The sequence below is a fragment of the Drosophila pseudoobscura genome, chromosome X, assembly GCF_009870125.1.
Source record: "Drosophila pseudoobscura strain MV-25-SWS-2005 chromosome X, UCI_Dpse_MV25, whole genome shotgun sequence".
NCBI classification, from domain to species: Eukaryota; Metazoa; Arthropoda; class Insecta; order Diptera; family Drosophilidae; genus Drosophila; species Drosophila pseudoobscura.
Window position 1 is genome coordinate 14,036,265 of NC_046683.1, and position 25,624 is coordinate 14,061,888.

Sequence of the window (25,624 nt, forward strand, 5' to 3'; positions counted from 1 at the left end):
CTATTTGGGAATCATCGGAACGAAAGTTGTACAGTTTTTCCAATGAACAATGAACAGATCTGCTCGTGATTTCAATTGGGTCAACCGAATGGCGAAGAGCATGGCCCCCAGGTCGGTAAAGATTGAGTTTAGAGTAGAGCTAGCTGAAATGGTATCTAGTCAGAGCAGAGTTTAATATGGAGTTCCCATAGCACCGCAACTAGTCCAATGCTAGTCCGATGCTCATCTGGAGTGTGTAATCAGCGTGAAAACTGCAAGCTGAGTATGATTTCGCGGCCCCAATTTGAAGATAAAGATAAAGCAACCGATCTCAGCCCCAAGCGCGGCCCCGGGCTAGCCGATTAATTACTCTTCTGCCCGCCCTTGTCGTGGGCCAATCAATTAGCTCGTCGCTGGCTCGTTGTGGCCATCGATTCGGGCCCAGATCTTGTGCAAAAGCTAGCCAACCTGGCAGGCCTGCTAGCTTGTCCCTTTTGGCGGTACTCAAGTGTTTGTCACGTTCGTCGGTCTTGCGTGTTGGTTTATGTGCCTGTCAAGACGCATCTCGCTTAGGGCACATTCATAGGGTCGGGGCGGGAACAGATCAGTGAATCGGTGAATCAGTGAGAGTGAGTGAGCAAAATTAGGCAGATTTTATGGGGAATTGCGAAGACTGCCTGGGGCTTCATTGGGGATTAGGCAATGGTGATAGTTTGAGGCGAAACAGATGGTCTTGCGAAATGGAATGCGGCCTTGGGAAACATTTGCCAGTCGAAGAATGAAATAGAACTTTAGAAGGAGAGTCCGACAATTAAAAAATTTATGTTATTTATGTGTAAGGAGAGAATAGATGGAACCAGAGGCCGAGGAAGGATCTGGATATCAGTCACTATAAAAGACAGAGACGCAGTCTGCAGATGGGACATCACTCCATAAAGCATCTACAAGGCAATGGAAGAATTTAATAATATAAATATAATAACAACGAATCAGATAACACACTAAAACATATGAAATTAAATATTTTAAAAATATTTTATTCCGCCTCAAAAATATATAATAATTGCCACCACTAAAAAGTTCTCAAAAAAGAAGCATCCAAAGATTCGTAAAAAGAAAAAAAAAGAAAAAAATGTAATGTGCGTCGGCCGGGAATCGAACCCGGATCAACTGCTTGGAAGGCAACTATGCTGACCATTACACCACCGACGCCCCTTAGCCGTGACGGGAACTGTACCCCACTTAATGTCCCTGATCTGATTTCAGGAGGATTCGCCATAGAAATCAAATTCAATTCCTGGTGGAATTTTACATTTTGCATTTTTTTTGACAAATCAGGAATAATATTCATATGGAAGCGATAAAAAAGGTACTTGGAGGAGTGATTCGTATGATATGGTGGTCAGATCTTAGCGATAGTCATATCCTATTCGATATATATAAGATATACTGTTAATGGCGTTTGAAATTCTTTCTCTGAGCAGTGCATAAACACCTGATAAAAACCAAAACATATTTTGCTACTTGTAATAAATATAAATCTGTCTGTATAAATCGATAATGAATCTTTGAGGCTTGCCCTTCGGACTTTCTAAGGTAATCTTTGTTGCGTTCTCTTCTATTCCCCTTGGTTTTTCCTTCTCTTCTCTTCTTCTCTTCCTGGTTTCGTATCCTCCCTCTTCACCCGTTGTCAACATCATAGTTTTCCCATAGCGGTTCTGTTTTTGCGGACAGAGCAGCAATAACGGTAGCTGCCGCCGCAGCAGTAGCCGCACAAAACAGTTGTACAACATTTACCGGTTTATGGGGCACGAGAAGAAACAGACGCAGACGTAGACGCAGACGTTGACGCAGAAGCTGAGGGGCTGCCACAGCTGATCGAGTGAGTGTGCCTCTGCCACTGCCTCTGCCCTCTGGCTATGTCTCCGATGCCTGCCTCTTTTCCGTGCTTCATTCATGAATGCAGCAAGCGGCAGTGGCTCTCTCGGTGGCTCTCTCGCTCTATATCTCTCTATGCCGCGCTCTCCACTGCCGCTGTCGCTGCCGCATTTGCCTTAAAAGCTTACGTCGGCGCCTGCGCGCCGTTCAGACCGCGTTCGAAGCGAGCGCTAGGCACACGTCGCGATTTTAGCCGCCATCGTCCGTCGACCGATCGACGTTCGCTCGTTATCGCCGGCCCCCCGCCCAACATCCCACCCCCCTCTCGTAAGAGCTTCTAACTTTGCGTGTGTATGTGTGTATGTTTGTGTGAGGAGCGCGGAAATGGGAAGCTGCAACAGCAGGCGACACTAACGTCCGCCGAGTCCTGCGCGCGTTTCGAGTGCGATTGTTAGGCGCTTTGAGCGGTTTTTGGGCGCGAGGCGGTTTCGGGGCGATTTGAATGCGCTTAGAATCGGTTTGCAGTGCGATTTGAAAGCGTTTGCAGGTTGCAGGTTGCATTTGCTCTGCTTTCCTCTTTCCCGTTCTTTGCTTGTTGTTATTGAATCATTTATTTATTTGTTGTTTTTTTTTTGTTTGTTTTTGCTGGAGTGTTTCCCATTTGAAGCCGAATTCGTGATTACGCGCCATTTCCGCATTTCAGGAACTGCCCAAAAGAGAAAAAAGTGATTGAAAAATTATGACAAAATAATACAAAATCCGAAGAAGTGGAAAAGAGCAGAAGAAAAAAAACACCCAAAACAAAAAATAATTACTACAACGAGCACCACTCGAAACTATAACGAAATGCAAATTAATTACAGTACAATTTAACAAATAACCGAATGGAATACTAATATTCCGTGTTGTTGCTGTTGCTGTTGTTGTTGTATTCCAAGTCCGAATCCGAGTCCGAGTCGGTTTCGGATTTGAATTGGATTTGATTTTGTGTGTGTTCCGCGCTAATAGTTTCCTGCACAGCGGCACTAACAATGGCAACGGCCATAACTAGAAAACTGGCCAAAATAAAATTTGTTGCGAAAGTGCTGGCTGGCTGGCCGCCTGTCCGCCTGGCCGCCTGGCGTTGCATGTGGCAGCAGGGAGCAGCAGCGGTGGCAAGCAGCTGCTGCTGCAAGTCAACTTGCTGTGCTTGCTGCTTAACAAAATATATTTTATTTGTATGACTTTTATGCGAAGCCGATAGGATGACAGCCACACGAGCATACTCGTACTTGTAGCAGCAATAGCAAACACAACAACAACAATAACGGGAATGGCAACGGCAACGGCCACAAATGCATCCACTGCAACTACAACACAATGGCCAAAGGATTGTGGATGCTAGAAACGTGGCTGGTGCCAACGAAGTGGGGGATACCCTAGCAATCGCAGAGCAAATCCTCCAACGAGAAGTTTTTTGTAAAAGAATAATGATACACATTTCCAAAAACTCCACTTCGATGGCAGCCCCTTCCAGCCCCTACAATTAGCAGATTCCAAGAATGAATTTTAAGTATATTTTCAATTAATATATTTCAATACATCGGAATCCTTTTAAGAGCTCAAAGAATATGCTAAAAATCTTTTAGTCGAGCATATCCGATTCAGAGAGTACTCAGAGAGCTTCCCAAGTCATATTCTTCTAATAGGGTCTCCATAACAAAGGTTCCATCTTAAAGTAGAGAGAGATAGAGAGAGCTCCGAATATTTGTATTGATAAAATCGTTCATACTCTCGGCTAGTTAGGGTATCCCTCCGATTTGTTGGAGTGCGTGACCCCACACATATACCCATATATGTATGTACGCTGTTGGAGGTGCATGTATTTGTGGTGCTGTGTGTGTGTCTGTGGCACGACTTGCTCTTGGACTCTGCAGCGCCAAATCCACTTGAATCGACGAAAGTGAAATTTCACTTTGCAGTTGTCTTTTGTTGCTCTTGCTGTTGCCGTTGCCGTTGCAGCTGCCCCTACCACATGGCGAACTCGCTTTTCGATCAGTTTGAAAAGTGAAGAGCCTAACCTTAACGAGCATTCATTCTACAGCAGAATACAACCAAAAGCGACAGAGCGAAGCAGTGACAATGATAGCCAACACAAGGAGCAGATGCCCCAGGAGCAGCAGCAGCAGGCAGAGCACATCGATATCCCCAGCAACATCTTCATCTCCCATTAGCAGAAAATCATCAGGAATATCATCGTTCAAATCACCATCAACAGCAACAGCAGCCACAAGATCGATTGCCACAAATCGATTGCTGGTCGGCGGCTGCCTGGTGCTCATTCTGCTGTCCCTGGGAACCCTGGTGATGGGCAAGCCCCATCAGGAAGCGCCAGCTGCCACTCAAAATGGTAAGTCCAATCATTTTGCCTCACCTTCTGCACCCCTGCATCTGCATCTGCATCTGCGACTTAATTAACGCGGTCTGCGAAAGTGAAACTCTCTTTCTCCATCTCCATCTGCATCCCCCCTCCCGCCATCTCTATCACCGTCCGGTCCCGTCCCAACCCGTCTCTATTTCGCGCCGTCTCTCCGCTGATCTCTGGGCATTGTCTTCGGAACCGAGAATTATGGCGCATAAAGTCGTCAACCGTCGACTGATGGTCGACCATCAGCGGCCAATGGCCAATAGCCAGTGTCAAGTTGAGCTCCGCTGCTGGCTGCTGGCTGCGGCTGCTGGCTTTGATTTGTGGCCCCGCTTTCACTTTGGCCAGGTTTCGTAGTAGCTGCTTCGATTTCGGAGGTAACTTGTTTCAGCCAAAGACTAATTCTATGGAATCAGAGATAAATGGCTACAAAATCTGCTTAAGGGAACCCGGTAGCTTTGCATGAAATGTATTTTAATTGGAGTACCACAATATCAGAACAGAATTTAACAGGTATGGAGAGTGCTTTATTCCACAGTACGTAGCTCCTAAAGACTTTTAAATTCTCCACGGAAATGTCAAGGTATGTATGAGTACGGGTTCCCCATTATCAGTAATGGATATTAAAACATTTGTCAGCCAGTTACGTTCAATTAAATGCTCACATCATGCCCCACCCTGCTGCGGAAGAGTCACAATAGGGGAAGGGGGCTGCACGCGCGGAGGGAAGGTGTTGAGCGAGAGGAAAACTACATAAACCTTGCCAAGACTTGCTAATTTGTCAGTAACACTCGAACTAACTATATAACAAAAGGGCGAAAGCAGACGGATGGCATCAAAGAAAGGCACAAAATTAATCAAAAGAAAAAGATAGAGGCAGAGGCAGAGCCGAATAGGGGGAGCTGTGACATGGAGAGTCGAGACAGACCCCCGAGACAAAGGCGGGTATCAAATAACATTTTCCCAGACATCTCGCCGCGCTTACGACATCTTCAGCAATTACTGGAATAGGGGAGAGGTTCAACCTGGGACTGGGGACCCACAGACCGCATTTTGCACTTGCTTCCGTATGTTTTCCTTTGTCATGGATGGCCTCTGCCTCTGCCTGTGCCTGTGTCTGTGGCTGTACCGGTGCCTGTGGCGTCTTCCCCGAACCACAACCCCAACTCTGACTCCGAGACAACTCCATCTGCATTCGCAACTGGCTTTTTCCAAAACATTTGCCGCTGTCTCTGTGTCATTATGTCATTGAGCGAGTGTGAGTGAGTGTGCCACAGTGAGTGTTCGAGTGAACATCCAGTGCTAAAAGTTTTCCCAGACTTCCCAGATTTCGCTTTCTGGCCAAAACAATGCCTAGTTACGTTTCAATGCTCGATTCGGCCGGCTCATTTGGTTGTGTGTTGTAATCAAAGGAGATGTCAGCTGGAGCTGGAGCTGGCTATGAAGATGATCAGATCTCCAAGAGACAGAGAATTGAGATGTACACGAGTATGGGTACAGCATGGATATATCTTCAAAGTACACTTACATTTAGCAACTCATTGAACCAAAGTCAAACCCAAGTAGACCTCAGATTGCATCACAGAGCAGCCCAACCGCAAGCCTTGTGACAGTTTTCCCAGCCATGAGTTGTCAAAGAGCCACCACGATGTTGGGCCGATGTTAATGGTTGGAGTGGGGGAATGGGAGTGCAGAAGAGGCAGCCCCCAATTTGGGTTAGATCTCAGCCTCAGACATGTAATAATCACATCACATCACCTCCGCCCCCACCACCATCCTCAACGCGCATTATATCAACGCTCAGCGCAGATGCTCGGTACTGAAATCCGAAAAACGAGCCAAACAATTGCCATTCATTTGCACAATGAATGAAATTTAATGAGCGCGGCTCGCATAATACAAATAATAAGTAATAATAAGTGAAAAGGCCCCAAAAAAAAGAGAAAAAACATCGTATATACTTGGCCATAACGTAATCGCCGAGCCACAGACAGAGACAGAGCCAGCGCCGAAACCAAAGCCATATAATCGATGTTGCATGCAACATTATTTGAGTATTGTGCTACAAGTACTCGTATGTACTCTCGCACACATGCTTCTTATACTTATTCATATGTACAATATTCAATTTATTATTTATCCAATTTATGAGTATCGACGACGACTGCCGATCGACTGCCGATCGGCTGCCCGGGGGCCCACATTGAAGGAGACAGATCTGGGCCTGTCAATTGCTCCGTTTTTACGAGCGAGCACGACACATACCCTTAAAGGGGGTACATATACGGACACACGCCCATAGACTCGCATCGGCATACCCCCAAAATTGTGAATGAAAGAATTGCATTCTTTTTTTTAGAAAATATCGCTATGGCATTGAGAATTGTATGATTCCTAGGATATAGGATGGATAGTATGGATCACATTTTCCAACCACCCAAACATTCAAAGAACATTCCTCTAACAATATAAATTGATAAACAACTCAATGCACCACTTTGAACGCCGTCTAGCCCTTTCCACAGATGGGCCACATTCTGAGATTCTTAGGTAGTTGTGACTCTGGAAAACATCAAGAGCATACAAGCTTCGGCGCCCCCAAAGTATCTGTTTTTCTTTCATGTATTTTGTATCTCATTTTTCTTCACTTCTCTTCTTGGGCTACCGTTGGAGTTTAATTTTGTGGCTACTGTTGCTGTTATTGTACGAGTACGAGTATCTCTTGCCGTTGCCTCCAGTTGCAGCCTTTTATAGTTGTTCGTTGTTCACAGATGTGGGACCCCGTGGGCGTGGACGAGGGCCTGTGGGCGTTTGCGGTGTCCAGAAGAGAGTCGGCCCCAAATTGAACTTGTATTTGGAAAATCGATAGGGTGAGAAGTCTGTGTGTGACGAGATACGATACTCGAACGATGCCTTTAAGTGCAACGGAGTTTTGGCAGACACATCCCAAGTGTTGTAGTGATATTGTGTTCTTGAGAGACACTTTGTAGAGTATAAAATGTGCGAGAAAAGATTCCATTCCACAATCAATTCTATAATTTTACCTTGTGTATATCCTTTATCTAATGCCCGCATTAATTGCTTCCTTTCCTTAAGGAATTCCCAGGAGCTTCCTCCATGAATTTCCATCAGGGTGGAGCTTTGTTTAGCAGTCAGTACTCCGTAAAATTGTACAAGCATATATATTTATAGAAGCGGGGCTTTTGGGGATTCCCCAGCTCAAGCCGAATGCCCTTTACATATTTCAAAGTTTGCGGTTCTCTTGATCGACTTTTTGTGGCTGGTTGCCGCTTATTTGGTTGATTTTTTTTCTCGGAATTTTGGTGTTTCTGTGCGGTGGGCTGCTTTCCTGACCATTGCCGTGAAGGCGTTTTGCCTCTTGCCAGCAATTAACATTTTGAACTTTGGCCAGGCCAGAAACCGACTGCAAACTAAGTACTACATAAAATTGGAACAAAGCCCCATTTCGTTTATCGCTTGACGTGGCTGGGCATTGTGTTTGGGGGCTGTTAAATTTAAATGGTGAGGCTTAACCTTTAAATTCAGCGAACTGTTTGAATGGAGACCGCCTCAGTCCTCAGTCCTCAGTGGGCCCGACTGACGGGCTGTGTGTAATTACACACATTTTGGGGCTGGCTGTGGCCGTGTTTGCGTTTCGTTATTGAGTAATGCGAATCGAAATCGAAATCCAAATCAAAATCAAAATGTACTCGTTAATAAAACGCTGAATGAAGCTGAAAGAAAGGCCGCCATCCATCAGCCAGGGCAAGACTCAATTGGGCAATCGACAAGGCAAACAAATGACATCGCCGTACGGTAGCGACAACCCAAATGCGATTGGAGTCAACTAAATCGATCGTAGATCATCGAGTTATGCAAATCGAACGATCGATAACACTCCAGCTTAGTACCGATGAGTCGATTCGCTTACATAATACGAAGCAGGTGCGGGTGGGGGTGCGGTTGGGGGAGAGGGTGGTTGGAGGTGGGTGCATAATTAGCTGAACTCAGATCCCGTCCCCGATCTGCTCTACATTGGGCGAAAGTGGCGGGCGGGCACAAATTAATCAAAATCCACAGCGAGCCACAAAATAGAGCGGAGCGGCACATTTGATATGTATTTCTTTTCTTTCGTTTTATCGCCTTTTGCATTTTATTTGCAACATTAAATTAATTAATGAAAATGTGCGACATGCTGGGCTTTGATTTACACATGAATTGACCACGAATACCCTTCGATAGGGTATCGATAGGGTAGCGATATCGTCTTAAGTTTGAGACTAGATTTGGGATTGGAGGATGTATGAAAGACCACAGATGATGTCAAACATGATGGATAACTCTGTATTACTAGAGCCCTTTCTGTTGGATGTGCTGCTTTGGCATTGTTTAGCACAACAGGAAAGGGTTCCATAGGGTTCCCAAGCATTACCCTCGAAAAGAGCAATCCCGCTTCGGTTTGGTGACTTTCATTCAAAGGTCCGGCCGCTGATTAATTGCGTTTTGTGTGTTTCGCTTTCGTCCTAACATTTCGAATGTGATCGCAGGCAGTTACAAGCGTTAAACTCTGGCTTATGCTGTGTTTCATTTGATTTATTCCTTTATGTGTCGGATATTTGGCGCAATTTGTACAACAAAATGGGGGATGAATGTGTATGTGTGCGCGTGTGCGTGTGTATGTGGCGATGTGGCGATGTGGCTATGTGGCAAGCGACTAATTCGAACTTAATGATGTCTTCTTTCGCTTTCGCAGTGAAAACAACGTAATTGCTCGGCTCTGACCGCTCAGATCGCGCCGATCGCTCCAGCGCAGGGCCCATTGGACATTTTGGCCATTTTCGACACGCACCGCTGGCCATTGGCCATTGCAATCAATCACAACAAACGTTCCATTTCCCAAAAGCCAGCAACTGTAAAGACCAACAACAAGACAGATAGAAACGAGAGATAGACAGACAGACAGATTTGAACGCTTAAATGCAAATTGCGTTATGCCCATAATGATCAGTTAGGGAATTTTGTAATCACCCTAGACCCCAGACCGTAGACCAGGGGAACCCGTCTCCATCCCCCTCCCAGTCCCAGTCACAGTCTTAACCGAAAATCAATCAGACATCAGTTTAGCAGCTGCCGAAACCGGAGGGAGGATGAGCCAACCATTGAGTAAACAATCATTTGGGCCTCTGTTTGCATTGCCGCTTGCCGCTCAAAGATGTCAGCCATCATTTGGATTTTGGATTGGGTTCAGGATTGGGATTGGGCTTGTGACTCCGACTGCGACTCCGACTCCAATACAGAGTCCGGTGATTGCGATTGTACTTTGTGGCATGTTGCCACTTCAGGGCTCTGCGCAGACAGATGATGGCTGCCCTCTGGCCCAAGTGTTGTTTTAATGTTCCTCTTTCTTTTGACTATGGCTGTGGCATCAAGTGCGCTCCACTCTGATTACAATGTTTCCAAAGAGCCCCCAAAAATACATCATTATTAATGAAGGGGAAGCAAAGGGATTGGTTCGGGTTGGATCTAGTCGGATCGAAGCCTACCGATTGCCGGTTATTAAATAGGCTCTGAGATTGTTTCAATCAGCAGTTAAACCCCCACCTTGGAGTGCTTCCTTTGGGTTGATTGAGTGTAATATCAAATTTGGGTAATCAAAACACGGATCGCAGAGCTTGAGACCAAATTTTGAGTTCTGAATGCGCAACGATCCTTTGATCTCGTATCATAGTTTTGAATCTTTAGAAGCAGCTCCATCTATCCAGCCATCTTGTAACTGCAATCTTTGGCGATCTTTGATCGACACTTGGCTCTGAATTTCTGAATTTCGTGGCTCTGTTTCGCTCGGCCATTAGATTAATTGCATAACAAATTGCCACTAAATGCCACAAGAGCGAAGCGGAAAAAGTACCATGCCATGCCCCAGGTATATACATACATAAAAATCTCGTGCATATACCCATTTATACGAGTACTGTATAGAAGTTGCAGGTTAATAAAAATAAATAATTGCCCCGCACTCGGACAGCAAATTGTTTTTGGCAGGCCAAAAAGGTGCAATTTGCATGAGCATGAGAGTGGCTTAGAGATTTGACTAAGGTTTATATGGAGCAGCATTAACAGCGAGCATCGGGTGGTATCGGGTGGTATCGGGTATCCATTACAGATCGGTGGTCGGTATCGGTCACGGAGCATTGAGGCAGCAGTTTGGCGACAGTTTTGGCATTTAGCGGTTTGCTTTTTCTACGTGTAGTCGGTTTCGGTTTCGGTTTTGGCTTGGGGCTTTTGTCGCCTAACCTTCACCTTGTTGGCCAAAAAGACACACAAAAACCAAACGAATTACGTGTAAACGTTTGCTGCACATTGAGTGCTGTCTACCTTCCTCTGTCTGTTGTCCGTTGTCCACTGTCTACCGTCCGCTGTGTGCTGTACGTGCCATGGCCCCCAGGTTCCAGGCCGGGCCACTGCCAGTTTTGGGCTTTTGGCCTGGAAACGTGTTTGCGACCGCATTGTGCTGACTCAGTGCTCCAAATGCTTTTGGCGGCATAGCCAGAGATACTCGGTATCATAGATATATCACGCATACGCCAAGTGTGCAATTGCAACCTAATTAGCCATTCAGAGAGACACAAAAACACATTGAACTGGCAATAGTAATGGTAATGATAATGGGAATGGATATTTTTTCCCATTTCATTCCATTTGATTTGCCTCCATTTCACTCCCACTCGCACTGCCAGTGACCGTCAAATGTTGCCAAAAAATAAACACCTTTCGACTCTCACAATCTTAGGGCGCGGGCGAGGGCGCGTGCGCCCTTGTCTGTAAATATTTTGAAAGGGTCGAGCCCCGGACCGAGCCACAGACACAGCCGACGAAGCCAATCAAATCAACTCAAATCAAATCAAATCAAATCAAATGGAATCGGAATCAAAGCCGCATCGTTAATCATAGTTGGATTTTTTGCACAGATCATATCGAAAATACATATACAGTACTCGTATTCGTACTCGAACTTGTGGCTGTGGCTGTGGCTGTCTGATTGTTTGGAATTTATTGTGATGTATTTTTGATACGGTTTTGATTCCCTTGCCTGTGCCTTTCCATTTTCTTGTAATTAGCCGATTGGCTGAATCTCTTTGTGAGTGATTCAAGCGGCACGTGCCTGCAATACTTCTGGACTGTAAACTGTACTTCCTGAACAACTGACGATTCTTTCCAAAACTTGATGTTTTTCTAAAGTTTCAATACTTTGTATCGGTGTTTGATAATAAGTGGCTGGTAAACATGATATCCGAGCATTCTATCACTGTCTTATAGATCCATTGGCACTACTTTCGGCATTGATCTTCTCATATATGATGACCTATTTGGTAAACAGTGCTGTGAAGTGCCTAAGCAGCACCTTTGTTTGCTTGACAACACTGAGCTGAAATGAAGTGAAGTGAACCGCATTCGGGTTATTCCACATCTGTTTCAACACTTGATTGGCTGCCACATGCAATCATATGTAAGACGGACGCATTCATTGTAGCTGGCACCACACGCCACACTTAAGCACATTGATTCTCAGCCCCAAACACCAAACACCAACCCCCAGACCCCAGACCCCACTCTCAACCTCAACCACAACTTCAACTGCTGCCCCTGCCCCATCCGCAACCATCGCACACCGCACCCACAGAGACGACTTTGTCTTTGTCTCAGAATCGGACGCCAAATCCGCGCCTGACTGACAGCACCCACTCGAAGGCGCAGCACAATGCATTGCACAAGCAATCAGAAGTACATGAATACTCGTAGGTCTGAGCATAGAATGGAGATACCACTCGTACAAACATTACATTGTACTCATACGAGTATATAAAGACACAGATACACTACAACTACATTCACAGTCGCAGTCGCAGTAGAGTCGCACAAGTGCGATGCCCACCGAAGCGCTCAGCCGCTGCACAATGATCAGTGAGGCATGCAACGAGTCAGTCAGTCAGTCAGTCAGTCATACAGTCATTCAGTCAGTCAATCAGTCATTCAGTTAGTCAGTCAGCAGAAAAAAGTATGAAAATGGGAAAACCTCAGAAACAAAACGCAACTAACTAGCCCGTCCTTGGCCAGTCAGCATTATATATAATTATTTCTACAAATTCTTCATTCTTCGTTCTCGAATACTCAAACACTCAGATACTATGATACTCAGATGCTGATGATGTGGATGTTGTTGATGGTGATGGCGATGGCGATGGCGATAGGGAAGAACGTTAGCGGGTGTACGCCAGAGACAGAGACAAAGGCAGCCAACTTTAATGAGACTTAACGATGGGAAAAGTTCTCTCGAGAATGATTACGATAGAGTAATTTATTACACATACGTGGCCAGGCATTGCCGCAGAGTACTCGTATTTGATGTGATCTAAACATAATTTACAAATAAGGTAATTGTCCGTCTGTCTGACTGTCTGTCCGTAACTCCCTCGGCCATGTTCTTATGTGTGGAAGAGAGCCTGAGGGTCACACAGCGCGATACAGAACAACAGCCAGAGCCACACATTTATGTCATGCAACAGTTAGCAAAGTCATAAATAATATTTAAAAGAGCCATTTAAATGCTATTATTGCCAGCAACTAAGTCGGAGACGTAGACGGAGACTGCGGCTGAGACAGAAACGAGCGCACTCAGGAAAGCTTTTGCCATTGCAACTGCTCTTGGCCAAGCATTGCAGCTATTGAGCCAACTTGGTGAGCCAGCCATCGCCAGCGACTGAATGAGTGACTAACTGGCAGTTTCATTAGATTAATAATGGTAACAAATACACATAATGGCAAATCAAGTGGTTGGCAAGCGGATTGCCAACTTTTTGGGAGGCAGCCAGCAGGCCTCTAACGATACCCTGCATTCATCTAGACCCCATTAAATATAGGTACCTAAAACTAAATTCCATGCACATGAAACACGCTCTAAAACAGCAAAATTCTTCTTCAGTTGATTTAAATTCACTGCCTTAGACCGAACCCATATCATTAACAGGGGTGAGCGCCAATCACCATCAACATCAACCATTTTGAATGTTTCAATAAAATAGAACATCCCTCCCTATTATACCCAAACTGTCGAAGTATGGTATAAATGTGAAATGCAATATGGAATCAGTATGGAATACCCCGGATATATGATGCCGGATCATCATCTGATCTGTTCCTATACGTTTCCCCCCGAAATATCTTCATAATGACCGCACTCTCGGGATTTGCAGGGGAGTAGATCTATAAAATTCCGTCATGAGATACATGTCCTTGCGAAATGGATAGCTTGCGCTTTCAATTCGAAATCAGGACTTTATATTGGTTGGGGTCTTTTTCGAGTTTCCTACCCATTAGGATTGTTCATGAACTACTTTGCTTAATGGAGTACCACGATATAGTTAATTGGACATACTATTCATCGAATGATGTTTTTTGTACTTGTTGAAATCTCTATAACACCAATGGGTGACCCCACTATATGCTGAACCTGATGGGATTCTTTGATGCGCACTGATTGGAATGTGTGCCTGTGACCCTTGTATTTCCTCTGTAATGCCAAGGGGATTACGATCGAGGGGATCTATACGATGCTGGCCCCGCCAAATGGTGACCCCGACAGTAGCCTGACTCTAACTGCATTTGGAATAGAACAAATTTGATTTATCAGATCGAATGGAACAGCTAATGTGCCTTGTTCTCTGCTAGCTTCTGGCTGCCTGCCTGCTGGCTGCTGGCTTGCTGGCATTTTGATGTTCGTAAAAAGCCATAACAAATCATTTCGACGAGTATTTCAATCTCAATTGCCAGAGAACAGAGAACAGATGCTGGCCGAGAATTCGCAAGCAAAATGTTTGACATTTAGCTGTTCTGCATTGTTGTTCTTGGCTTGGTTTTGACATTGAAGCTCATCGAAGACCCAAGTACAGAGAGATCGTTCGACAGCACCGCTGCGGTTTGTTCTGCTAATAATTTATGGCATTTTCACAGATCCAAAACACAATCTGAAGCCGAAGTCGAAGCTCCAGGTAAAGCTGAAGCTGAACGATTTCGAAAAGAGTCTCTGCCTAAGGTCAGGCAAAGACTGAGCGGACATTAAGTAATTGTTGTTTATTGGAAAATGTCATGTTCAATTAGTCGATCGGGCGGCCAATGTCAGGCTCAGGTCTCAGGTCTCAGTCACAGTCCCAGTTGCCGTCTCCGTCTCCAGTTCAAGTCCCAGTCCCCGTCTCAGGTTGACGTGTGGCAAATGGTGCGGCTGAAACGTGGCATGCAACGCTTCACTCTGTCAGCTGGGGAATTGTGTTAACAAATTGAGTTATGGCCGAACGAACGCCTGAGCGGGGCATGAGAGCATCAGGTGGCTTTACAGAACAGGTGCCCCAGATCCAGTTCCAGCTCCATTTCCATTTTCAGCTCCATTTTCAGTTCCAGCCCAACTCATGGCCCAGCCCCGGGTCACAGTCATTACAACACTTAACGCATTGTAAGCCATTAACCAACACAATAGCCCTGATGTCAGCCGGAAATATGCCCTATGGGGGGCCCTAGCACTAGTCCCAGCCGAAACGATCTCTAATTACAAGCAAAACTCAGTCTGGCGTAAAACTGCAGCTTAATGAATCATTTCAATGACGATGCCGGGGTCACAGTCAGAGTCAATTTAATGATAACACAAACGGGGCTCTGAGCTGAAACGCGTAACCCAAGCGACAGGTTAATGAGAACTAGAGAACGGAGACTGGTAATTGGAGCTGAGTGTGACCCGAGTAGAAATAGACTTCCTGAAGTCAAAAGGCTGTACAATATGCACAGAAAATGACCGCCCTTATTTAAGGTATAGGGTCACATGGTCCTAGCATCCGGTCCTCTCACCTATCTATTTTGGAATAGCCAAAAATATGTTATCTCTTCGGTCAACCAATATTTTCCAGGAAGCATTCGTTCTTTTCCGTTATGCTCTCCCAGCTCTTATTCATCAGCTGTCAGCGACTCTGCCATCTTTCCAAGTCAATTGATTGCTTGGATAACTCGCCATACAGCTACAGATACAGATGTTAAAAGATACACAAGACCCTATTATAACGTTTATCTGTTGAATCCTTGACATTTGTCCTTCGACTTTGCAAATGCTCGAGGCGTCAGAGTTGAATGAATATTTCTTGTGCTCGATATGAAATTATACGGAAATATATTCCAAGTGCTCCACAAAAAGGGAATTGTCATGAATTCATGGATTAGTTGGGGCTATATAGTAGTTTGATAAGAATGGGAAAGGATGTAGATCGTAGAATGTGGAAGTTGAATCCGGTTGATTCAATGCTTTTATTTCCAAACGGATCGTTTTGGGGAATTTATGGAATAAATTGGTTTAAGTATTCGTAATAAAACAATAACTGCGGAGTATGATTGTGCTGTGGTTCTTCATTGACTTGAAAATACGATAACCTTGAGGAACTTTGACTTTATCTGAGAACATATCCTCTTTCCACTCTTTCCAGTCATGCCACTTTTTCCACGCGAACAAACAGAGTGCATTTTATGACAATATATTACTTATTTTCCCAGCCACGGCGGCACAGTAGCGGAGCCAGCATTGAGCGATCTACCCGTAGATTGAGCGCACAAGGCAACTCAATTAAATGCAGGCGGCTTCGCACTGAAGTTGTCATAAATAAAGGCATTTGTTTGTGTTTGCGCTACCAGAAAGAGGGGGTGGATCGCGGATGGATGCTATTTATAAGGCGGCCCCCCGTTACCGCCACAGACCCATAAATCAATGAGCCAGCAAACCGTTGAGTGGAAGATTTATAGGAACCGTCTCTCTCGGGATAGTCGCGTTGCTCAGTCGGGGCATGTACGAGTGCTCGTACCGCAGACCACATAAAATCGAATCGCTTATGCATACTCCCACCTTATGGAGATCATGTTGGCATGCCGAGCACGGAGTACGGAGCTCGAAGCTCGAACGAAACTGAAACTTAAATTGAAATGGAAACCGAAAGCAAATTAACTTGGTTCATGGCTAAAAGATGGCTAATTGCCGCGTGTGTAGAAATTAGCTCCAATGCTAAAGTTAGAGCATGTGGTAGGTATTCAAATCGGAGCAGACTCATTTATCAAGCGCCGCCAGTATTCAGCTGCTTCTTCTGGGGCATAATTGGAGAGCAATCATTAAAAATGAAACAGAAACTAAAACGTAGTCAAAACCGAAACCGAATCGAGACAAAGACATTCTATGAACACATAAATGAGGTCTAGCATTGAGCTGAAATGCCTAATTCTACATTGAATGCGAATGCCAATTGCTTTGCTGAATACGGAATCGAGTTGAAGATGGATCCAGCATATAAAACCCGATCCGATACTCGATATACGATTGTGCAGTAGTGTCAGGCCACTCCCATGCCACAAGCCAACAGCTGCTGCTGTTGTTGTTGTTGTCGTGTTCGTGTCTTGAGTCTTTTGTTTCTTTTGTTTCGCCGGCATGACATTTCGCACAGAATTCTTCTGCCTCTTCTGCTGGTCAAGTTAAATGTCATTCTCTCCATTCGCTCTGAACTTTAAAGTTCAAGTATACATAGCCAGAGCCTAGCAATTATGGATAGTTACTTATGTATTATCAGCCAACAGGGTTGGGTCGCCCGCACATCGCGTATGTTGCCTTTGACCCATGCGGAAGCAGGAATTGATTGGAAAGCAATGATTTGGCAATGGCCAAACCGGAGCACTCCCAAAGCCAGAAGTCGAAGCCAATGATTGATAGCCATGGAGATCTTCGAGATGGTCTCGAGATGAGTAATGCTCGTACAGCGGAGCACGAGCACGGGCGCGAGTACGAATAGTTGTAGATACTCGTTGTAGTTGGGGCGTGCCCCGTTTCTGGGACTGGGGCTGGGGCTGGGGTTGGTTGCAACCTCGACCGACGGATTTTCACAGCGATGAGAAAAATGCAAATTTAATTATGCTCCAACAACACGCAAGACATCGTAAATGGCAGTCAAGTTTACTTGTTCGTTTGTTCAGCTGTTCAGTTTTCATTAATTTGGTTGTGCTTGGCTTTTGGTGTCACTCCGACACTGCCAGGCTGCTAAGGCTGTCCCAGACCATGGCATAGAAACCATATATTCTAGCATAATGAACACCAGACCTCAGAGTCAGAGTCAGAGCCTCACTAACAGCCTCACCCTCACCTCGTAATTTATAGCATCGAGCATCGAGCATCGGGCATCGGGCATGCGCCGTGTGGACCCCGGGCCGCATCTCTCAGAGTCAGCAATTATTATTGACAATTAATGGGCAGCATGTGCTTGGCCCGGCTGAGGCTGTGAGCCGCTTGCCTGGCAAGTGGTTTGTCTTGAAATGCAATTCTCGGCAACTCGTCCGATTGGATTTTCTCAGGCATACTCGTACTCACTCGTATGTGCATATGTTCTCTGGGCCTCCCACCCTGAACCAAACTGACATTGACCGCCTGCATCGCCGGCCGGCTACGATTCAGCTTCAGCTCCAGCTGAGTCATCATCATCATCGTCATCATCGTCATCATCGTCATCATCATCATCATGAAGCTGATGCGGTGACTGCGACTGCGCTGCGACTGAGGCTGGTTCTGGCCAGATTCTTTTCGGCCAACAGTCAAGTGCAATCGAATTGCAAATGAAGACAAATGAAGTGCTTGGCTTGCAGTTGCAGCTCCGACTTCAAGGTTGGGTCGCCTCAATCTCAATGCGGAAAACATGACACGAAAAAAAGAGAAAAATACCAATACCAGAAACGGAGACAAAACTGTCATTAAAGTGTAACATAAAAAGCAGCTAATTGCCAACATTTCGTTATGAATGCAAGACTCTGAAACGACCTCATAAATAACCCAGACACGACGACCGACTACCGACGACAGTTGTCATTGCAAGAGACCCCATACTATACCATCTATCAGTCTTCCCCGCCGCCAACTGGTGTGGACTATGGGCAGTACTAACGTTCCGGATTACGAATACAGTACTACTCCAGAATATGGGCAAATAGCAAAGGTTGTGAGGTACTCAAAGGTACTGAAAACCAGCTCACAGTGATTGCTGGATCGCTGATTCGCAGGAAAGTGAAAGTTATCTGTCAAAGTATTGGTCGGTATTGGAGCTGGAGCTGGAGCTTGAGTGGAGAGGAGAGGAGTGAAAAGCTGCCTGACATTGACAGACAAAGGTCAAAGCTAAGCGACATAGACACGAATAATACTCGTACTTTTCTCCCTCGACTCCATAATTATGTTGAACACCCAACCTGTTGTGGATCGGTGCTGCAGTGAAAGTGACGATTGCATTTATATTTTTTTTTTTTGATTTTGAAATTTATGAGATACAGAAACAGGCAGAGACTGAGACAGCAGCTGAGATAGTGAGAAACAGAGACGGTGATGGTGACGGCAACCAGGACAGAGATAGACTTGAAGACAGACACGAAACAACCCACGACCTGATCGGTGTGTTTACACGCATGCGGTGCTGTAAGTGCCAGCAAAGTGCCGGAAAATTTCATAGAGCCGCTGATGACTTGCCACAGGGAATGCAGCGGGGAGACTTTGACTGGGGAGTGCCCCACAGCCTCTGTCTCTGTTTCTGTCTCTGTCTCTGCTCTGCCTCAACCGCAGCCGCAAGTCGGCTCCAGGCGATGCGATGGTGAAAACGGATAAGATTGAAATGAATATGAACTGTGAGTGATGGAGAGGCTTGGGAAATGCAACGAAAGTGTTGGCGAATGTCTTTTGAGGATTGGAGGATGGCATACGGGGGGGAATGCGAAAGAGGAGCAGGGAAGGATAGTGCTTTATCTCCAGAAGAGTTACCGAAGATGGAACTCGATTTGCACAACTCTTGAGGGTTATACAGTACCTCCAGCGAAGCACAGAGTGTGTTAGATTTCAAAATTCTAATAAATTTGAAGGATTACTAGCGGCTATCACTCCTCATGGGGTATAAGAGTCTGGGGTGTCGCTGCTCAAAATCTTGAGTATTTGAAATGTAAATGAAATGTATTCCCAAATTGAATCAACTCTGATTCAATCTTTTGATTGGACGGCTCTTCCTGGACTCTCATTTGCATCTACGTTTTTTGAGCGATCGTTTGTCGTGTGTCAGCTTTGTGCAAGGCGATAAGTGGGCCTACCCAAGAGGCAGGCGGAGATGATGATGATGACGATAATGATGGACGCATTGAGGCGGCCATTTAACGCCCACTTAGGCACGATCCCCCATTGCCCCATTACTCAGCCGAGCACTAGCGAACATTGCAATACACAGATACAGCTAGTCACAGATACAAAAACAGACAGTCACAGGCACAGCCACAGCTACAGATACAGATACGGCAAGGCACAGAGATACAATAACAATGTGTTAATTATACGGCTGACGCCCACGCCGTAGCTGTAGCTGTAGCTGAAGCCAAATCCCACCGCTGAAAGCAATCAGATACAATCAGCAAACTGAAATTGAAGAAGTCCCATCAAGAAAAGCCCGCCATGACGATGTGGATGTGGATGGGATGGTGACGATGACGATGACGATCGCAATGTGCAATTTTGTTTTGTGTGATTGTGGCCTGTAAATGAATAAACACATGTCCATGTCATGGTGTTTGCACACTCACAGATACAGATACACTCAGAGCACACTCGAACAGACACCCATGGGATTGTTGTGGGCACGACGCGCTCAATTTAACGCATACGCCCCATTGTACCCGGCCAGAGTGGAGCAGAGTCGTGCCAAGAGACGCAATAACATCGACATCCACATCAACATCGACATCGTCATCAGGGTCATCATGTTACAAGTGCCCCCTACTGCTCCTCCTCTTTTCCCACTCGCGTTTCGTCTGTACGAGTTGGGTATATATAATTACGAGTATCTATCGCTCATGCACCTCATGCCTCATGCCGCATGCCTCATGCTTTCCTCTTTTGAAATCCCTCTCCTTTCTCTCGCTGTTTTACTCCACTTTTCCGTTTGGCAAACTTTATGGTGCTTTGTCTTTTTAGCACTTTCATAACTCGCGTAGCGCACATAAAAAACTCGTATTAATTAGATAGCTCTGAAGTTTCGGGTGGATGGATGAATTGCCACAGTTGAAACGGGGCTGCGCTCAGTAAGATTTACATTTTAGTTTGGCTAATGGCCATTTCTTGTAGATCTTGTAAATGGAATCCACTTTCAGAACTTCGGAACGATAACAAATGCCTAAGTCCACATAAAACAATTCCCCAAAGAAAGTTGAAAAATCAACAATTCGTCGGAAATTTGATGTTAATAAATTAATTTTATAATTTTATAATTTAATAAAATTAAATTATAATGAGTTTACAAAAAAAAAGCGTTTGGTTTATTATTATCAAAATATGTTTTTGGCCATTTAAGTGGATCCTGGACCACTTCCGCCACGTATGGGATCTGAACAAGTACTTTCGCCGCGCATCTAGCCACGATCCCAGCCAGGAAAATCCAGAAAATGTTGGAATTTGTTCTTGTGTTTGGGAATGGCATACTTCACCCATCTATCTAATAGTCTTTCTCGTACAAAAAGAGCTCGACGGAAAAAATCAATCAGTGCTTATCTGAAAAAATATTTCAATATTTTCTAAACGGCTCTCGACTTATAGAGAATGCATTTTCTAAACTTATTGAGGACAACGTTTATTCACTAAAAACAAATTAAGAGAAAGAGTCTCGGAAGAGCATCTATACTCAAATACAGACAGAGGTAAACAGACTGATAGAAAAAGATACTTATAGGGAAATGAAAATGGAGGTACAGATTGAGATAGAGAAAGAGCTGAATGGAAGAGTGGAGAAAGCCAAAGCTCGTGACGTTTTATTTGCTTTGATTTTCATATCATTTGTTTTTTGGATTTTTGTTTATTTTATCCACTTTTTATTGCATTTTGAAGCCGTGGAGCTTTCGCTTCAATCGCAAATCTTTTCGCTTTGAATGATGGTTGATTGATGAGACACTGAAATAGACAGACAGACACTCTAAATGGATTCGATTCGAATTGAATGCTTTGGGCCCAACAATTTTGTATGATTTTATATTACAATAAAGGTACCGCACTGTACTGGAACGCCTGTCCCCGTCCCTGCTTATTGCTCTGGATGCATGGAAAATGCCCACAGATCGATGGCTTTCCAATTTGTTTTGGGTGTCTTTTGTATCTGTTGATCGATTATGTGTGGCAGTGGCCAGATTCGGATCCCACCAGCCAGCCAGCCTGCCAGCGAGCAGCGACCAGGCGGCACCAGCCACAAAACGAGGCAATTTTCTAAATTAGCCAAATCGAATGGCCGAAACGTGCAGCAGCCACCAGCCCCCAGCCCCCAGCCCCATGCAAGGCAAATAAATAATAATAAAGTAATCTATACTTACCACACGACATATCGCTCGATGTGTTTGACCCATTTCTGGCAGCGGACCCGGACCCGGGCCGAACACTATCAGACATCGCTCGAAAAAACCAACCAAAAATACTCGTACTCGTACTTTTTGCCAGGAGCCCGATTCGGAGACGGCCAGAGACTAGAGACCCAAAGCACTACCCAATTACACTTAACAAACTCATTATGTTCAGCGGTTGCCGGTCGCAGACCTCAGCATTAAAGGAACGCTCGCTCCGAAAGGTCGAAGTATCGAATACCCTTGCTGATCCATACTTATCATGGCAGATATATGATAAAGAACCTTGGCCCAGGTCCAATTTGATCGATCCTCGATCCTCATATCCTCATTTGCCCACTTGATTTGTGTGATACGAGACTGCATTCTAAGAGATCAATGAAGCACCCGTGAGGAATCCCCATAATCTTAGCACTAGTTGGCAAATACTCTATTTATTGGTTTGGAAAATGCTTCATTCTCTTCGGTGAAACATTTCATAATACCATGGGACCCTCCGAAAGCGTATGGAAACTACCAGCGGGTGTCAGGCCAAGAAATTGCCGCCAACATTGCATGCAGTGAAAACTCTGAAAAATTCCGAACAAAACAAGAAGAAACAAAAAAAAGACAGAAACACCAAAAAAGATACAAGCAACAAAAATTGTGTTGAAACAAAAATTGAGTGGAAGCAGGCAGCATATGAAAGGCCGGCTCCTGGCCGAGGGTGGGGTCCGAGTGGGGCCTGGGGCCGAAGAGGTTGGTGCGAGTACAGAGGGGCCAAAACATTTATGCCTAGAACACAGGCGACTTACAATTTATGCCAGCTGCCCGGCTCACATTATTATCGACTTTTATCGATACGACATTTGACTGCTCACCAGACCCCGAAACCCAAACCCCAGACTCCAGATCCCAGACCCAAACTAGACTCGGACTCGAACTCGGACTCGGACTCAGACTCAGAGGCAACTCAGAGCTGAACATGTCGCTGGACGAATGTAATTGAGTTGGCATACGGCTCGGCGAGTCGAGTCTGGGTCTGCCACTGTCACTTCCCCAAGAATTTTACAAAGAGTCAAACACACGGGGGTTCCTAATGGGATAGAAAATTGTTGGAGATTGATCAAATTATCCAAGGATCGACAGTCTTCCACTACACTCAGGAATGTTCGAAAGTGTCCACAGGTTTTATCAAAATGAATTTCTGAATGTAAGAACTATCGAAAGTATTGCAAAGATCCAAAAGTAGAGGATTGCCTCTTCAATCAGATCATTTAGCTATATATGTATATACTTCCAGGCCTCAATTACCATCACAAACATTCAAGGGAGAAGGGAGAATTCCAGAGGGTTCTGAGACCTTTTGTTTACCTTCAAAACCATTTAATTTTTGATGACTTTACAAAATAGAACGTTTGGTTTATTTATTTTAAAATATGTTTTTTACCCATTTAAATGGATCCTGGAGCAGTACCGTCACATAGGCATTCTGTAGGAGTACTTTGCCTGCGAGTGCAGTCAGTATCCCAGCTAGGATGAAACATAGAAGCTTTTTCGGAATCTTATGGTACACCGTTTCCTCTATATTGACCTTTAGCAGGTCTCGTATTTCTTGGAATTGAGCGGGAGTCAGCTCCATATTCGGATCTAAACCTAGATCCTGGCATAGTGTCACCAATTGACTGTTTATTCCTTTTGTTTTGTACTTGGGCATGGACAACTTCCGCCATCTATTGATTTTGAATATTCTCATTCTGGCAATTGTTCGCCTGCCCACCGTCAGAGATCCAGTGAAATTATTCATTTTAGATCTGAAAAAACAAAGTTGAAAGTATTAAGCGTTTTTCTCCAAAGAGTTTCTACACGAAATAATATGTTACTTGTTTTGTATGCCTCGGGACAATTTTTACTAGCGACTTATAGAGAATGCCTACTCTAGACCTACTGAGGATATCGTTTGGATTGAAACAAACAGATTGATCAGGATTTTGGTTTATTTTCTTTTCGAAGGCTCGTGCTTAAAGGTCTTCACCTGACCGGAAATAGTGTCGAAAGACTTTCGTTTCCTTTTCAGCCTGAGCGTCAGCCTCTTTCGTAGTTTCAGTCATCGTTATGGTGGACCAAAAACACATGTTCGGCAACACATTTCACCACTTGATGTCAAACATCATACAAAGACGTTAAGAGTCTTCCGCTGCGCCGCCACGCACCACTCAAAGCCGCCGCAGGCAGAAAGCTCCCGAGACTCGAGTGGCGCTGGCCCATCCAACATTCATCCACCGTAAAAACCACATCCACATCCCAACCCACTGAAGCAGTGAAGTACTGAAGCAGTGAAGCACTGAAGTCTTTTCTTTGCAGTCGAGTCTCTAGCTGATTTCTCTTTTCTATTGCAGCTGAGTTCCCGGAGGAAGATGGAGACATGCTGATGGAGCCGAATGAGTTTACCCCGATCACGGTGCTGCGATCCCAGGAGCAGCACTTCCACATGCCGCCCAGCACCCAGCTGCAGCCCAGACAGTTCCAGGCGCCCATCCGGCAGGAGCAGGAGCCGGAGCAGGAGCAGTTCCGACCCATTGCCAATCCGAACACGAAGCTGGTGGCCCGCTCCGATGTGGGGGCCGATTCGCACAGCCAAGCGGCCCAGAACTTCTATCCCCCGTTCTACCATGAGGCACCGCCGCTGGGTCACTCGCGGCCCTATTTTGGAGTGAGCCACGGCCACGGATCCGTCTCGGAGAGCACACCCCTGTCTCTCCCATTACCTCTATTGGCGCCTGGACAGCACCCCGGACAGCAGCAGCAGCAGGTGCAGCCCCAGCCACATCCCCATCCCCATCCCCAGCAGCAGCCGCAGCATCCTCAGCAGCGTAACTTCGATGCCAGCATCCTGGGGAGCGGGGACTTTGGAGTGCTGAGAGGTGGCACCTTCTACCCGGAGGAGGAGATGCCCTACCATCCGGAGGACAACAGCGATTACATCTACGGGGACGCCAACAACGGACACGGACGGCCCACCGAGGGCTTCGTCCAGAAGTACACCTATCCCGAGGAACAGTTCGCCAACTTCCGGGACTTTGCCGACATCAACACGCCTGCGGACTCGGCTTTCTCCCAGTTCGTGGTGGTCTATGCGGCCAAGAATGCCACCGCCCCCAGCACACATCCCCATCCGAAGAACATCTTTGAGCAGCTAGAGCTGCTCGACCGGGAAAAGGCCCTCGAGGAGGCGGCCCTCAAGAAGCAGTCGGCCAGACCAGGCCAAGCTGGTGGCCAGGCCAAGGTCACCTCCAAGTCGAAGACCAAGCTGGCCAAGACGAAGCTGCAGAAGAAGTACCGGAAGAAGACGAGTCCCAAGTCGGACCCGCTCGACCTGGACCCCCTGCTGGCCCTCAGCTAAGCGGTGCGGTGCGGTGCAGTGCACTCAATGGTGCCGCAGTGCGCCGGCCGGCGAATCATATTCATTTCTCTCCACTGTTAGATTTATTTATTTTATTTCCAGATGAATGCAAATGCAAAAACCCCCACACCGCCCACAAATCAATCGCGTCTTACTCTTAAGAGCCCCCCAAAATCCCTCAAAATTTGTGCTTCATTCCACTACCACTATCACTGCCACTGCCACCCCTACTCAACATCCTCAACAGTTCTCCAATCCAAATGTATCTTTATATTTTTTTTTGTTTTACGTCTGTCTGTTTGTCCTGCATCATTCCTGTTGTTAATTCGTAATCTTAGCCCTTAGTCTACTATACTTTATATCTCTATATATCTTATATGCGTATCTAATGTAATGTATTTTTTGTCTAATTGAGCATAATTTTATTATGTGTGTGTACATAAAAGCGAGAAATCGACAAAACCAATCAGCTGTTAAATGTAATCTTAAACCTAAATAAAAACGAAATAAAAACA

General features: G+C 45.5%; 1 protein-coding gene, 1 long non-coding RNA gene and 1 other non-coding gene across 7 annotated transcripts; 1 reads left to right on the plus strand and 2 right to left on the minus strand.

Annotated features, from left to right (window-relative positions):
• Nucleotides 1-1,119: 1,119 nt before the first annotated feature.
• Nucleotides 1,120-1,191, minus strand: TRNAG-UCC (transfer RNA glycine (anticodon UCC)). The gene has a single exon. It is a non-coding gene; the product is annotated as a tRNA-Gly (tRNA).
• Nucleotides 1,192-2,027: 836 nt separating this feature from the next.
• Nucleotides 2,028-25,624, plus strand: LOC4815282 (uncharacterized). Of its 5 annotated transcripts, none has more exons than XM_015186178.2 (3): nucleotides 2,028-2,184; nucleotides 3,941-4,246; nucleotides 24,106-25,624. In XM_015186178.2, the coding sequence occupies exons 2-3, from the start codon at nucleotides 3,979-3,981 to the stop codon at nucleotides 25,107-25,109; spliced, it is 1,272 nt and encodes a 423-aa protein (XP_015041664.2). In that variant the 5' UTR covers nucleotides 2,028-2,184; nucleotides 3,941-3,978; the 3' UTR covers nucleotides 25,110-25,624. The 5 variants fall into 5 exon arrangements, with proteins under 5 accessions (XP_015041664.2, XP_015041663.2, XP_033239546.1 ...); XM_015186177.2 differs by having other exon boundaries at nucleotides 3,944-4,246; XM_033383655.1 differs by lacking the exon at nucleotides 2,028-2,184 and adding an exon at nucleotides 2,243-2,411 and having other exon boundaries at nucleotides 3,944-4,246.
• LOC26532276 (uncharacterized) lies at nucleotides 23,117-23,699 on the minus strand. The gene is made up of 2 exons (XR_001452782.2): nucleotides 23,590-23,699; nucleotides 23,117-23,520 (listed from the first exon to the last, which is right to left on the minus strand). It is a non-coding gene; the product is annotated as an uncharacterized lncRNA (long non-coding RNA).